Raw genomic sequence first — 15,146 nt, 5'->3', positions numbered from 1 at the left:
GCAACCTGGTACATCAGGCCTCTGACAGGGATCTGTGTAATAAGGTCTTTGGGATCTCCTGGCATTTCTAAGAGGAGTACAATTATTAGCTCGCTGGCATACGTATAATGAGAGAGTCAAGGAATTTCAAAACCCCTTTGGAAATATTACTTCAAAGTTAAGAGACACTAAAATTCAGGCATAAACTTAAAGAATTCCAGGTAAGATACATTGAGAGGCACGTGTCATCTGTTAGAATATTATTAGAATGTCTTTCTATCATTTTGCATGTATTTGTAACTCTATAACTTTTCATTTTATTCAGTGAAAGTGGAAATGCTGGACAAGTACTTGTTTCTGGATTGGTACTAATTCATTGGAGTAACGTTCAGTGCCGAGGTGATGAACACAATTTATTTGAGTGTGTGAAGGAGACTAGACAGCGTGGGGATTGTTTTTATAAACGGGCAGCATCAGTTACGTGCAATCCCCCCAAAGGTAATGAAATAAGTTGTCAACTCTTTTAGTGATTTGTCACAATAAATTCTAGGAAAAATACTCCATTGTGCTGTAATGTTCCAATGAGTCAAAGAACAACTGGACCTAATACTTTGTTCTGTCCATGTGCTGATTATACTGAGTGATGATTGTTTTGGGAATTAGAAACATTTTTCCATGTACACCCAGTGATGCCTTCAAGCATTTTTCCCTTGAACAATATGAGAACAGTTAGCACACACACGTTAGAATTTAGATTTAATTGACCTTTCCTCGAACTAAATATTATGCTTGCTGCTTTCCATGTTACTTTCAATTGTAAGATGAATTAATTAGGATCATCAGTAAAATCTAGGAAATCTTTGGACAAGTAAGTTTTTATGCAACTTCATTATGGACTTAATTGTGGAATAAGTGATTCAAAAATACTATAGATACTGACAATCCTTGCATAAAGAAATGCATGTTTTACTGAGTGTATCTGTGTGCATAGATATATATTGCTAAGTTTGGACGTAAAGGACAATGCCACAGAAGCTATTCATCAAAGCATGTCTCTGTTTAATTTTAGCACCTGTATTTGTTCCAATTCGATTGGTTGGAGGGAGTTCTGAATATGAAGGCCGTGTGGAAGTCTATCGTTCAGGTCAGTGGGGAACGGTGTGTGATGACCACTGGGATGAAGCTGATGCTGAAGTTGTCTGCAGGCAACTAGGAATAAGGTCAGTACGATGCTGCTGCTATTTTATTATAATGAGAAATGCAAGGATGGAGAAAAATCAATGAATACATCTATTCAAACTAATATTTACAGTTTCTATTCTGCAAGTACCAGGTACACACTATGGTAATTAAACACTTATACTTTATAAATGCTTTGCACACAGAATGGAAGTGGTAAATTGACAATTCATACAGTGGAATGTAATATATTGCTTCCACATTGCATGTGTTGTACAATTTCCCCTGTAATGTTATCTTTTCCATTTTTCTTACTGTTCAGCATTTTAAATAATTCAAAAGTAGAAGGCAATTAATTTGCATTACAATAGGTATTGTACAAATTTTCCTGTAATATTGTCTTCTCCATTTTTCTTACTATTCAGAATTGTAAGCAATTCCAAAGTAAGCACATGGAATAATGCCAGAGAGTGGTGGAAAAATTTGCTGGTGGTAGATCTGTTGCCTATTATACATCCCTCCTGGATCGTTCTTCCATTCAGTGAGGTGCTTAATGTTTATTTGATCTGCGTCCATAGCTTTCTTATTGCCACCAAATGTTAAACTTCACTTTTCATTATTCACTTTGGAACGCATCAGAAAACAGCACAAGTTGAAACTTTATTGATCAAACATCTTGAAGGTTGAAAGTACTGGCAAAACTCAGCGGGTCTGACAGCATCTGTGGAGAGAGAATGAAAGCTAAAGTTTTGAGTCCAATGTAACTCTTCAATCTGATTTCAGATTTTCAGCATCTGCTGTATTTTATTTCTGTAAACTTGAAGGATAAATTTTCTTGATCCTTGATCCCTGAAGATAGCCATTTTGCTGGGTATAAAAGAGCTGAGTAAAAGAGAATTGTTTTACCAGGCCACGGTCCTTTTCATATTGCCCTTGGATTTCCATACTTCCCTGGAGATGAGGGTGTAGAAATGGATTAAAAATAGCTACAGAACTGTGAGAGCTAAACAAGCTCAACAAAAGTTCAACAAAACGCGTTCCGACAAAACAATTGGTCTGCATTAACAAGGAAACTGCATGCAGAGTAACTGAACTTGGAAAAGAGAGAGAGTTGATGACAACCCTGAGTCTCTGTCACAAGCTTGTGCTTACAGAGAGAAAAGCAGAAATCTTCATACTTAAAACTTATGAAAGCTACCAGTAACTATTACTAGGGGTTAGTCATCCATTAGACCGGTACATTGAATTATGATCTGTGTTATTACTTTACAGGTTTATCATATTGACTTCCCAAAACCTTGTGCCACATACGTCATCTCATAATCTCGTCCTTGCTGGGGGCTCAGAAAATTTTGTGGGGTTAGTTGGTATCCCAGGATTTATGTGGAGCCAGCGAATCAAGCTTCGCTGAGGTCTACCAAGGTTAAAGAATTTATGTAGCTTTAGCCTATTTCAAGTCCTGCTGAGGTTAGCAATGCTTTGACCTTTGTTTATAGTCTTACCTTGTGTTGTGTTACAACCAGGGGTTGGCCAGTTTTCCCATCATGCAACTGTCTGTTTCACACAATTCCACAAGGGAAGGTGAAATATGTGATGCTAGGTCTATGTTTGCAATAGATACAGAAAGGAGGGACATGCAGGTGAGTTAGGAGAGCCATTCCTGGCCTTTTGGTTTATTTTCCTCCAGGATCATTGACTGAGCACTCACAAGGGAATGAGCATCTGGAAAAACACAGTAGGAGGGCAACATCTATAATTTAATTCCCTGCCCTTTCTATCAATGCTATCTGAAGCTTGGGACCATGTCTACACTAAGAGTTTCCAATATGAACAACTTTCAGCAAAATGTGAGACCATTTCTTTTCACATAGCAGGATTCCATAAAATCCAGGTAACATTTTATTGGTGACTTTATTGGTTAGTGCTCTGCATTTCCTTGCCTTTATAAATTGCAAGAGGTTCCACTCAATGAATCCATAGGTGATCTGTGATCATTAAAATAGTATCATTGCTGCCTTCCAGACAGCAATTATACCACCTCAATTTTATGGTGGCTGGAGTTTTCAACCTAACATTAAAGTGCAATGTTAGGTCATGGGACATGTTTATTCTTTGGAGGTTTGGCTTATGAAATTTCTGAGATAATCAGAATGAGTAAAAGGGGATACTTTCAAAAGGTTCACACTGACACCAGTGTTATGGCTGAACATGTGACAGGTATCCTGAACCATAGTTTAGCTGCTGAGTAAGATCAAAAAGCATCCAACAATTCAGCTTCGCAAAATCTTCAAGGTTATTAATGTGGACTCTGCTGAGATTTCCTATCCAGTAAAGCCTAATTGTCAAACAAGCAAAAGGGGAACACATTCAGTTGGAGTCGAGCAAGGTGTGCAGTCTCTGAACTATCTTTCCCTTCTCTCACAGACTGTACCTTTTACCTGCAAAATATTCACAATGCAAGGACAATATTTGTTAGTTTACAACATATAGTAAGCAAATCTACTCGCCTCAACATAACAACAATTTGTATTGATATAACACCTTCTAACAAAATAAAATAGCTCCAGGCGATTCACAAGAGCATTATAAAACAAAATGTGAAAAAATATGAAAATATAAAGAGATATTAAAGCAGGAAGAGAATCTTAATGGTGGCAAGTGAGGTAGAGAGGCAGGGATATATACAGAAGGGATTCCTGAGCTTAGGGCCTTGTAAACAAAAATGATGGAGTGACTAAAATCAGGAATCTCCAAGGGCAAAATTTGAAGGCCAGAGATTCCTCAGGATATACAGCAGGAAGAGATTGCCAAGTTAGGGAGAGAAATGGAAAACCAGAAGATTTCAAAATCAAACATTTGGGAAACTAATCCACAAGCCAGTGTAGGTCAGTGAGGGCAGAGTTTATGGTAGAATTGACCTTGGTGTGAGTTAGAATGTGGGCAGCAGAACTTTGGATGACCTAAAGTTAATGCAGATATCAACCACTAGTGCTTAGAAATAGTCAAGTCTGGAGTTAACAAATGCATAGGAGAGGGTTCAACAACAGGTCAGCTAAGGTAGATGTAATCTTGGGTGGCACAGTGGCTCAGTAGCACTGCTCTCTCGCAGTGCCAGGGCCCGCAACTGTTTGTGGGTAGACTGTTTGCATATTCTTCCCTGTGTCTGAGTGGGTTTCCTCTGGGTGCTCCAGTTTCCTCCCACACTCCAAAGATGTCCAGGTTAAGTGGATTGGTCATGCTAAATTGTCCATAGTATCCAGGGATGTGTATACCAGTTGGATTGGCCTTGCGAATTGCAGGGCTAAGGGATAGGGTTGGTCTGGGTGGGATGATCTTTGGAGGGTTGGTGTGGATCAGATGGGCCAAATGGCCTGTTTCCACACTGTAGAGATTCAATGATACAAACTGTTTATAATCTATGCTAAAGACTTGGAAGAAATGTTAAGTGAGCGGTCAAACAATTAGTAGATTAAGTATGATGTGGTAAACTGTGCGTCATTTTACTTTGGCTGAAAGAATAGATCTTTTGAATTCTCCAGCACACAGTCAAGGCCTTTATTGCCTGAAGAAGATTCAATAAATTTTCTGTTGTCTCTCTGACAAAAACTTTGCTCCTTTGCTATTAATTCCATCGCTCTCTTGAATTAGACTGCTCACAAACTTGGTTTCATATTTGACCCTGACATGAGGTCATGACATAACATTCCATCATTTTGAATGTCCAGTTCCAGTTTCAAATAATCATAGAATCCCTGCAGTGTCAAAGCAGGCTATTTATCCCATCAGGTCCACACCAATGCTCTGAAGAGCACCCTGTCTAGACCCATCCAATCCCAGTAACCCTGCATTTCCCATGGCTAATCCACCTAGCCTGCACATCCCTGGACACTGTGGGCAATTTAGCATGGCCAATCTCCCCAATGTACATGTCTTCCCCTGGAGCATCTGGAGGAAATCCATGCAAAGTTGGGGAGAATGTGCAAACTCCACACAGACAGTTGCCCAACGCTGTAATTGAACCTGGGTCCCTGGCGCTGTGAGGCAGGAGTGCTAACCATTGAGCCACCATTGACATGTTGTTTGTTGAAGCTCCCACACTGATTCCTGTAACACTCTACTAGTTGCACTTTGTCAATCTGAAACTAACTTGTTTGCCCTGACTCTCTGCTTCTCATTAAGTAAATAATCTGCTACCCATGCTAATATATTACTCCAACATCATGAGCGCTTACATAGTACAGTAGCCTTCTATGCAATACCTTACCAAATGTCTTGTGGATATCCAATTATATCACATCTACTGTTCCCCATGAGCCACTCTCCTTATGACTTCCTCAAAGAACTCTAATAAATCAGTCAAGCATGTTTTCCTTTGACAAAACCACATTGAGTTTGTCTAATTACATTATGGCTTTCTAAATGTCCTGCTATTCTTTAATAATGCAATTTCCAAAGAAGATGTTAGGTTGATTAGCCTATAGCCATCTGCTTTCTATCTCCCAGCTATTGGTTCAAATAGAAGAGATTCATATATTGGACAAAGAGTAGTTTATTGTATGTTAGCATCTAATTTCTGAATGCCTTGGTGATCCAGCTACATGGGATCAATGTGGATTTCACCAGTTTCCTCACTTCCCCTCCCCTCACCTTATCCCAGATCCAACCTTCCAACTCAGCACCTCTCTCTTAAACTGTCCTACCTGTCCATCTTCCTTTCTACCTATCAGCTCCACCCTCCTCTTCAACCTATCACATTCACTGCCACCTTTACCCGTCTATTGCATTCCCAGCTACTTTCCCCCCCAGCCCCACCCTCTCTCCCATTTATGCATGTCCCCCAAGTCAGTGAGTTTACAATTTAGGCCAACTGGAGGTTTCACTCCTCTCCTCAAATACATCCTCTTTGGAGTAGGAAAACTGGCAGTTTTCTGAGTGGAAGGCTGATTTAATTTGATTTTATTTTATTCGATTTACTGTAGTCTCTTGTACCTAAGTACAGTGAAAAGCATTGTCTGGCGAGCAGTACAGGCAGATCATAGCAAACAAGGACATACAGATCATAGGGTGCTTAGACAGAGTGAGGCAAATAAGGTTACACAAGAGGTGTGCAAAGTAAAATCAACATTATTTGAAGTTAGACAGTCCATTCATCAGTCTAATAACAGCCGGGAAGAAGCTGTTCTTGAACCTGTTGGTACTTGTGTTCAAGCTTTTGTATCTTCTGCCTGATGGAAGAGGTTGTAGAGAGCATTACATGGGTGGGACAGACATTACTCATCCCTTCTCAGTGGTGGCTTCCATGGAGTTATATACACTGGATCATGAATTTATGTCAACAGACTTTTAAATTGAATCTGCTGTAGATGTGTGCTGAACTATATAGATTCTTTACTACAACTTATTAATTGGTTTCGAAATTCTCATTCTCCATCAGCTATTTCATTTGTCCATTTTTCTCTTCCTTAATTCCATTACTTGAGATTTGCTTTTTACTTGGCATGAATTCTGTCACAGTTTCTGAGGATTCTTCTGGTGAAGATAAAAAATATTTTGTTCAACTTGTCTCTATTGAGTCACCTCAGTATCAAACATCAGATTTGAATGTGTCATAACTCTTTGTTCGCAACATTATGTCACATTCCGAAATGCATGAATTATGTATTTGTACATTAGTTCAAGTTGGGATACTACTCCTTGGCTACCTCACTGCTTGTGATTTCTTGCAAATCTTGTATTCTGATGAAGACAAGAATGATTCTAGTATTCTAAACTGTCTTCAGTTTAATAGTAGTTAAAAACATTTCTGCTAAACCAGTTTAGTCATTGGTTCCCATCTCTGACAGCATAAAATTAATCTCTTAAGCAAATACAGCTCTTTTTAATGGATTCTGCTTTCTATTTGGGTCCTGCTATGAATCTTTGACTAGTTGTTTCTTGACTCATTGTTCCTTGACATTAACTAGTTTAAAACCTTCTGCTATTTGAACAAAATTGTCGGCAACGTACATGTTTTTAATCAAGAGCAATAATCCTTGATTGAGATGTACTTATAGGCTTTCTACTGTCTGGAATCTTCTATATGGGAGAGTTGCTCAGAAATACATTATGCTTCCTAGACTATATAGTTGTGCTCTTGTTGACTATACTTGGTATTTTTTTATTCATAGCTCACTACTTGTCACTCACCCCATTGTCCAACTTGAAATCCACAAGATGACCTTTGATGCAAGTATCAGCTTACTAACGTATTATCTGGATCACATTTTTCCCTTAGGAATATTTAGATTTCTCGCGTGTTATAGACTATTCCACATCATTAACCTCTTTGTCAGGGTAACTTTGATTTCTTGGCTTTCTCTGACTATGTTCTAACCCCAGAATCACATTTTCTGAAAGGAACCTAGTGCATGGCAGGGATAAAACACTCATTGTAATAGTTGTACTCTAGAGCACTGACAAGGAGTTTAGTATTTGGTGCCTGTTCTACATGCTGCTGGTTGAATACCAGCAGCAGTATGATGATACCCTTACTTGGGAATTGATTATGAACAAAGGCCTCAATTGGTGGCAGGGTGGAAAAGCTATCCACAGGGATATTCCACAAGGGACCCAATTGGGGTAGAGATGGGAAGAAAATGGTGTCCTCACTCCTCATTCATCACCAGTTTAAATGCCTGTCTGCCACAAAACTCACTACATGGTGAGGGCACAAGATTCTGCCCAATGTCTTAATATTTCAATATTTAATTACTGTAAATTTCAGTATATTCAGAACTGGCCTCTGCACCAACCTACTGAGGATAATTATTTCATCTGCTATGACTATTTATGGCCCAATTAAAGTTAAAATTTAGATAAATGTGAGGTGCTGCATTTTGGAAAGGCAAATCAGGGCAGGACTTATACACACAATGGTAAGGTCCTGGGGAGTGTTGCTGAACAAAGAGACCTTGGAGTGCAGGTTCATAGTTCCTTGAAAGAGGTGTCACAGGTGGATAGGATAGTGAAGAAGGTGTTTGGTATGCTTGCCTTTTGTCGTGGAACACAAACGGTTCTTTTGTATTTGGTTAAATGTAGATAAGAGAAGTCTCGACAACATAAATTTACTTAGATATGAACATTTATTAAGTAATAATTAAAAAATGGATAAGAAAGGGGAAAAGAAAAATGAACACCTATTAAGAAATAAAAAAGATTAAAAAGTAAGAAAAGAAAGCAATGAGGCTCATGCCCTCCTGCCCGTCGGTGATGCCTTGCTCGATGGCTGGTCTGGAAGCTTCGGTTTGTTCCTGGCACCCTCTGCGATCTCAGTTCAGGGCAAAGTCCGACCACTTGGAATGAAACCATTTCTCTTATACAGCTTAACAAACAGCCAGCGCAGATAAGCAGATACAAAAAACAAGCTGTTTGCATGTACAGGAAACAGGTTTTGATTGTGCTATCTGTGGCACCTATAGGAATGTTTATAAGACACATTCAAGGTCGTGCAGCTGTCAAATATCATCAACAAGGTTAGCCCTTCAGCCCATCCTATACACCTTTATTGGTCAGAGCATTGAGTAGCGGAGTTGGGAGATCATGTTGCAGTTGTACAGGACATTGGTTAGGCCACTGTTGGTATACTGCATTCAGTCCTGGTCTCCCTGCTATACCAAGGGTGTTATGAAATTTGAAAGGGTTCAGAAAAGATTTACAAGAATGTTGCCAGGGTTAGAGGAATTGAGCTATGGGGAAAGACTGAATAGATTGGGGCTATTTTCCCTGGAGCATAGGAGGCTGAGGGGTGATCTTTAAAATCATGGGGGGCATGGATAGGGTAACTAAACAAAGGTCTTTTCCCTGGGTGGGAAGGTACAAAACTAGAGGGCAGAGGTTTAAGGTGAGGGGGAAAGATTTAAAAGTGACTCAATAGCAACTTTGTTTACAAAGAGGATGGTGTGTGTATGGAATGAGCTTCTAGAGGACATGGTGGAGTTTGGTACAATAACAACATTTAAAAGGCATCTGGATGGGCACATGAATATGGAAGGTTTAGAGAGATATGGGTCAAGTGCTGGCAAAAAGAGCTCAGCAGGGTCAAAACCTTGACACACATGTGATCTTCTCTTCTGCCTGAAAACAATTCCATTGTAATTCCTTTTTATGCCTTTCATACTTGTGTTAATTGATTCAACAGATGACTGTATACTTCAGATATAATTTCTATCATTCTTCCTTTTTTGTCAAAATCTATCTCAGCATCTCATCAGCGATAATTCCTTCTTCTGGTTTTAGAAGCATAGAATCCCTGCAGAGTGGAAGCAGGCCACTTGGCCCATCTGGTTTACACGGACCCACTGAACAGCATCTCATCCATACCCACCCCATCCCTGCATTTCCACCCACCCTACATATCGCTGGACACTACAGGCAATTTTGCATGGCCAATCCATCTAACCTGCACATCCTGGGATTGTGGGGAAAAAACCAGAACACCTGGAGGAAACCCACGCAGACAAAGGGAGCATGTGCAACCTCCATACAAGCAGTCACCTGAGGCTGGAATCGAACCCAAGTCCCTGACGCTGTGAGGCAGCAGTGCTAACCACTGAGTCACCTGCTCAAGAAGTTTGGAAAGAAAGTCAGTGTTTTTTGTTATTGCACAATTTATTTGTGCTGATTTTGTTGAAATCCTCAGTGATAACTTAGATTAAAAATGTCATGTTGCTTTCAAGCATGCCATTTCACACAATCCAAACAACCTGGATGTCAGCCATGAGAAAATTGTTTGAAAGGAAAGTAAAAACATAAGTGCAGGAGAACAGCGAGAGTTTACCCCTTAGCGTGATGAATTGGCTAATCATTTTATATTTTAGGCACCGATTCTGATGATGTTTTTGAAACTGATTCTGCAAAACTTGCACTGGATGTCACTATATCGACCTGTTACAGACTGGACTGACCACAGTTAAGACATACTTCAGTCTTCATTCCAAATTACCAGAAAATCTGTAGTATGGGGTTCACATCAGGCTAGAAGAATTTCAAACATTCAACCCATTAACTTTACAAGTACAATCGGCTTATTTTACTCTCCAGAAGTGAATAATGGTTTGGTGACTGGGTGCCCTTTGTGCTAGGACAGAACATTTGTTCAACCAGCACACAGCACGCCTGGTAATTATTCAAATCGCAGACATTTAGAAGATGATATATTATCATATCTGTGCTGTCTATGCACTGTAGCCTCATGTCTGAGGTCAGCTAACTGAACTGTCACTCCCATCTGAACTACCTTAACTCATTCATTACTAAATACTATTGTTTCTTCATGCTGCTTTCATTTGTGGAAATATTTTTGAATCAGCCACGTGTATATGCATTTGCAGGTGGGTGTAGATTATTGGATCATTTATTTTCATGAACCTAAATTCAACACAGACCATCTGGTTTATTTTTCAGTCAGTGAGATCAAATTAATAGTAAAGGCACAAAGACTCTACCGGTTTGACATCATTAACATGTGTAGAGTGGTGTAAAAGAGCATCACGGACTTTGTGAGGCGAATTTGGCTGTTATATTGCTTCTTTTTCTGATATAATGGGGTGACAGCAAGTTTAAAATCTCTAGAAAGGACTCGTCACTGCATGGTTGCTGGGTCCAGCCACTACCATCTTTCAGTGTGCGCTGTAATATTTCGTCTACATTCCACTGACTGAATGTTAGTCAGAATCCTTTTTATACAGATATAACTCTAACAGTATTTTTAAACCAAAGCACATTGTTGCCATCTGTTGCCCACAAACCAAGAGCAATAGGTGAGCAAACCCGCCTCCCTGAAAGCAATTTGTGGAGACCACTTAGGAAAGGCAAAGAATGTGCAATGGGTACAAACATCATAAAATAGCCAAAGAAGGAGATCATTTAGTGAATGCCTTTGCATACTGTTCACCAAGATCATTACTAATTGAGAAATATCAGAGATGTATGGTGTAATTCAAATGGTTGGAAAGTGACTCTCCTAATTTCAGATGAAAATAAATATTTTGGTCTATCCTAATGCTGAGATCATCTTTGTTGTATTCTCAGATACCATCAGTGCCGGTGCATTGAATCTTCTGATTACTAACCTTGGTGGTTTGTAACCTGAGTCGTTTCCTCTCACCAATCTTTCTTTCTATGCTAAGCCTAAGATCTATTATCAGTGGTGAGAATAGATCACAGCAGTGTTTTAACAAGAAGTCATACATGACAAGATATAATTTATTGCATGGTAACAATAGTTATAATTACCTTCAACTAGTCAGGCATAAAAAGATATCAGGTATGTCATGTTTATTTCCATCAGCACTCTGTGTAAGACTAACTGCTTCTCCATCCAATGACTGTGTGATATCATCAGGTTGGGTGGAGCTAATGCAACTTCAACATTGACTGTTTCAGAACCATTACCTTACTCAATAGCCATCACCATGATTTGACTGTACACAATTTCAGTTACCCACTACAATGCATTGTTGCCCTTGGTCAGATTCAGCTTCTAGACTGAAATGGTCCTCCAACGCTAAGCAGTTGCGAGCAAGCATTAGTATCAGTTTTCTCTTTGATTGTCTGTGGTCATCAAAAACTATTTCAGTTGCCCTGCTTCTGACAGGAGTCTGGTTTCTGGTACTAACTTGCAGAATAATTCCACAAGGGGCTACGTAACCATGGAGAAGAAAAACATTTCTTGCCAAATCCATGATTTTGTTTCACTCATTGAGAAAATATATCCCTCTGCCTCCCAATCCATGGTGTAGGACTTGGAGCAGAAGTAATGGATTGCCACAGTAACAAAGGCAGGGAATATGGCAATTCATTTATTCAAAGTCATACTGTAGTATTTTTGAATGATAATTCATTTCAGATTGCAAATTAATCACGTTAAAAGAGAACTGAAGTAAGAGATGTACCACTGAATTTCAGAAATAGTTTATTTCTATTTTTCTCAACTCACAAATATTAACATTGGATTGGAAGTTTTCACTGACCCAATGCAAAAGATAGTATCTGGAATTTTAGCAGAAAGAAAAGCTTTTGAAAGCCATCTTTCTGATTGCAATTAACCCTTGTTAAGAATGATTGATTACAAATGACATTGAAACACATTTTCCATTCTCTTTCTGACAGTTTTCAGTCTTCTATTTGTTTTCTTTTTTCAAAGTCAAGGCTTTGACCCTTTGCATTAATACAATTCCAGTGATGCAGGGTAATCTCTGATACCTTTGCTAAAGTAGCCATTCCACTGGTATAAACCCAGATGGTGTGGAACAGCAGACTCTTAACTGTTGAAGGTACTGAGGAAGTGACAATTCTGTCACCATTGATGCCCACACGTTTACTTGCAGCAAAGATCAATGGTTACCATGGAAGTTTGGGTGACTCCAGTCAGAAGAAGGGCAAATGAAATAGTATTTGATGATTAGAAATAATCAAAGAGAAAACTGGTGCTAATGCTTGCTCATAACTGCTTAGCTCTGTAGGACCATTTCAGGCCACAAGCTGAATCTGACCAAGGGCAACAATGATGGTGTTGAGGCTATTTCCAGTTCTCTTGCTGCAGAGATATCAAGCATTTTCTTTAGATGCAGCTTTTAAAATGAATAGCATGTATAGTGTGAGTGCACAAACATACAAACCCTGAAATGAATTCCAGTACAGAAAGTTCAAACTCTAAAACACAAATACTTGCAGGATCGTCCTTCACAATAACACAAAATCCTCTTGCATAGAGAACACAAAATAAAACCATATGTCATAAAAGTGAGATCCCTATAGACAAAACCAATTAAGTCCTTCAACTCTTTTGTCTACATCCTCCCACCCTATAATTCTTACTCTTCCAGGGGTGTGAAGCTGGAAACTTTAGCTTTTGAAAGCTTTAAGGCTGCTTGAGTTTTGGTGAAAGAGACTTGCTCTCTTGTGGGTCTTAATTCTTAGACGGAAGAAAGGTCTTCCAGAAATAAGGGGGGTCTTTTCCACCATGAAACTAATTAACAGATATTTTACATTCCCACCAATTTAAAAGCTACTTCTGGTCATAGTTGGTGATGGAATTTGAATTCAATAAAATTCTGGAATTAAGAGTCTAATGATGACTATGAATCCATTGTCGATTGTCATCTGCTTGAATAATGTCCTTTAGGGAAGGAAACATCCGTCTTTAACCAGTTTGGCCTACATATGACTCCAGACTCCAGACTCCAGGGAGAAGGTGAGGACTGCAGATGCTGGAGATTAGAGTTGAGAGTGTGTTGCTGGGAAAGCACAGCAGATCAGGCAGCAACCGAGGAGCAGGACAATTGATGTTTCAGGCTTAAACCCTTTATCCAGACTACAACAATGTGATTGACTCTTAACTACCCTCTGGGCAATTATAGATTGGGCAATAAATGTGGGCAGCCAACAATGCTCACAGCCTGTGAATGAATAAAAGAAACTTGGGGGCTCTGCTAATGCATTGGCAGTATCCCAACCTCTGGGATAGGAGGCTTCAGGTTCAAGTCTTATCTACTCCAGAGCTGTATTAACATTTCTGAGCAACCCAATTCAGAAGATATTTGAAAGCTACTCTGTTAAAGGCATCTGAATCTGAACAAACAATTCCTATCAATGGCTTTGAAAGTGCAAGTGATGTGTATGATACCATGGCAAATCGCACTTTACAAAAGCTTAATTTTTAAAGTATAATATGTTTGCTTTAACTAATAACTTGATCACCATTGTTCATAGCTCAGTGGTTATAGACAGTGGTCTTGTAAGGGGCGGCACAATGGCTCAGTGGTTAGCACTGCTGCCTCACAGCGCCAGGGTCCCAGGTTCGATTCCAGCCTCGGATGACTGTCTGTGTGGAGTTTGCACATTCTCCCTGTTTCCTCCGGGTGCTCCGGTTTCCTCCCACAGTCCAAAAATGTGCAGGTTAGGTGAATTGGCCATGCTAAATTGCCCATAGTGTTAGGTGCATTAGTCAGAGGGAAATGGGTCTGGGTGGGTTACTCTTCAGAGGGTCAGTGTGCACTGGTTGGGCCAAAGGGCCTGTTTCTAAACCATGACTGGGAAGTTAAGAAAAAGAAATAGAACCTCAATAAGATGAGTTGATGTTCTCCACCAGCTCATAGACTCAGCTGTTTACTTACATCACTACCTATATTTTTCTATTTAGCAAACAGCACATCTGTTATAACAATAAAACGGTAACATACCCAAGAAAGGGCTGACACTAAATTCAGCTTTGCAGGCCTCCATTAGTTTGTACATCTGGGAAGAGCCAACAGAGATTTTGGAGTTCAGATTAAAGGAGCATGTGGGACAGATTTGGCACACAGGCAATGTGTTGGATGCTTTTGCATTACTTATTTAGCTCAGACCAGGAACTGAATTAATTACGAGGTTGAATTGCATTAATTTAATTTTTATTTCCTTGGGTTTAGAAAGTTGAGGTGCAGGCTAACTGAAGTATTTATAATTCCTAAAAAATTATCGCAGTTTTTAGACAATAAGCATCAATTTCCTCCTAAGAATCCAGAACAGGGAGCATTATCTTAAAATTAGAACTAAGTCATTCAGTAATGAAATCAAGAATCACGTTATCACACAAAGGATAGTGTAAGGCCTGGAAATCTCTATCCCAAAAGGATGCTGATGCTGTGTTATTTGACATTTTTAAGACCAAGAATAACAAACTTCAATTAGATAAGAATATAATGAATGATAGGTTGTCAGAGTTGAGGTACAAATCAATCTAGATCAAACTGAATGGTATAACAAGTTTGAAGGTCTGACTGATTTACTCCATTCCCATAATACTATCACAAATTTTGGATCTTCTCATTCTTCGAGGTGCTCATTTCCTCAACCTGCTGAATCTCCTAGTTATTTTGCTCCATTAGATAAAACAGGCCCTGTTTTCCATATTTAGCACATGTTGCAGACTGGCAGACACTAATGTAAAACAAACTGGACTAACTTAC

General features: G+C 39.3%; 1 protein-coding gene across 3 annotated transcripts in view; it reads left to right on the top strand.

Annotated features, from left to right (window-relative positions):
• prss12 (serine protease 12) overlaps positions 1 to 15,146 on the top strand; it is a 144,759-nt gene that overhangs the window by 52,141 nt on the left and 77,472 nt on the right. For all 3 annotated transcript variants that reach the window (XM_043696809.2, XM_043696805.2, XM_043696812.2), the window contains exons 3-4: positions 305 to 477; positions 1,049 to 1,199. In XM_043696809.2, the coding sequence (XP_043552744.1) occupies positions 305 to 477; positions 1,049 to 1,199 (324 nt within the window). The remainder of the gene's footprint in view (positions 1 to 304; positions 478 to 1,048; positions 1,200 to 15,146) is intronic.

Source organism: Chiloscyllium plagiosum, unplaced genomic scaffold, assembly GCF_037043375.1.
Source record: "Chiloscyllium plagiosum isolate Xiang-an unplaced genomic scaffold, Cpla_swu_hap1 HiC_scaffold_1, whole genome shotgun sequence".
Lineage (NCBI taxonomy): Eukaryota > Metazoa > Chordata > Chondrichthyes > Orectolobiformes > Hemiscylliidae > Chiloscyllium > Chiloscyllium plagiosum.
The sequence above is the reverse complement of the archived record's forward strand: the minus strand, read 5'-3'. Positions and strand labels throughout refer to the sequence as shown.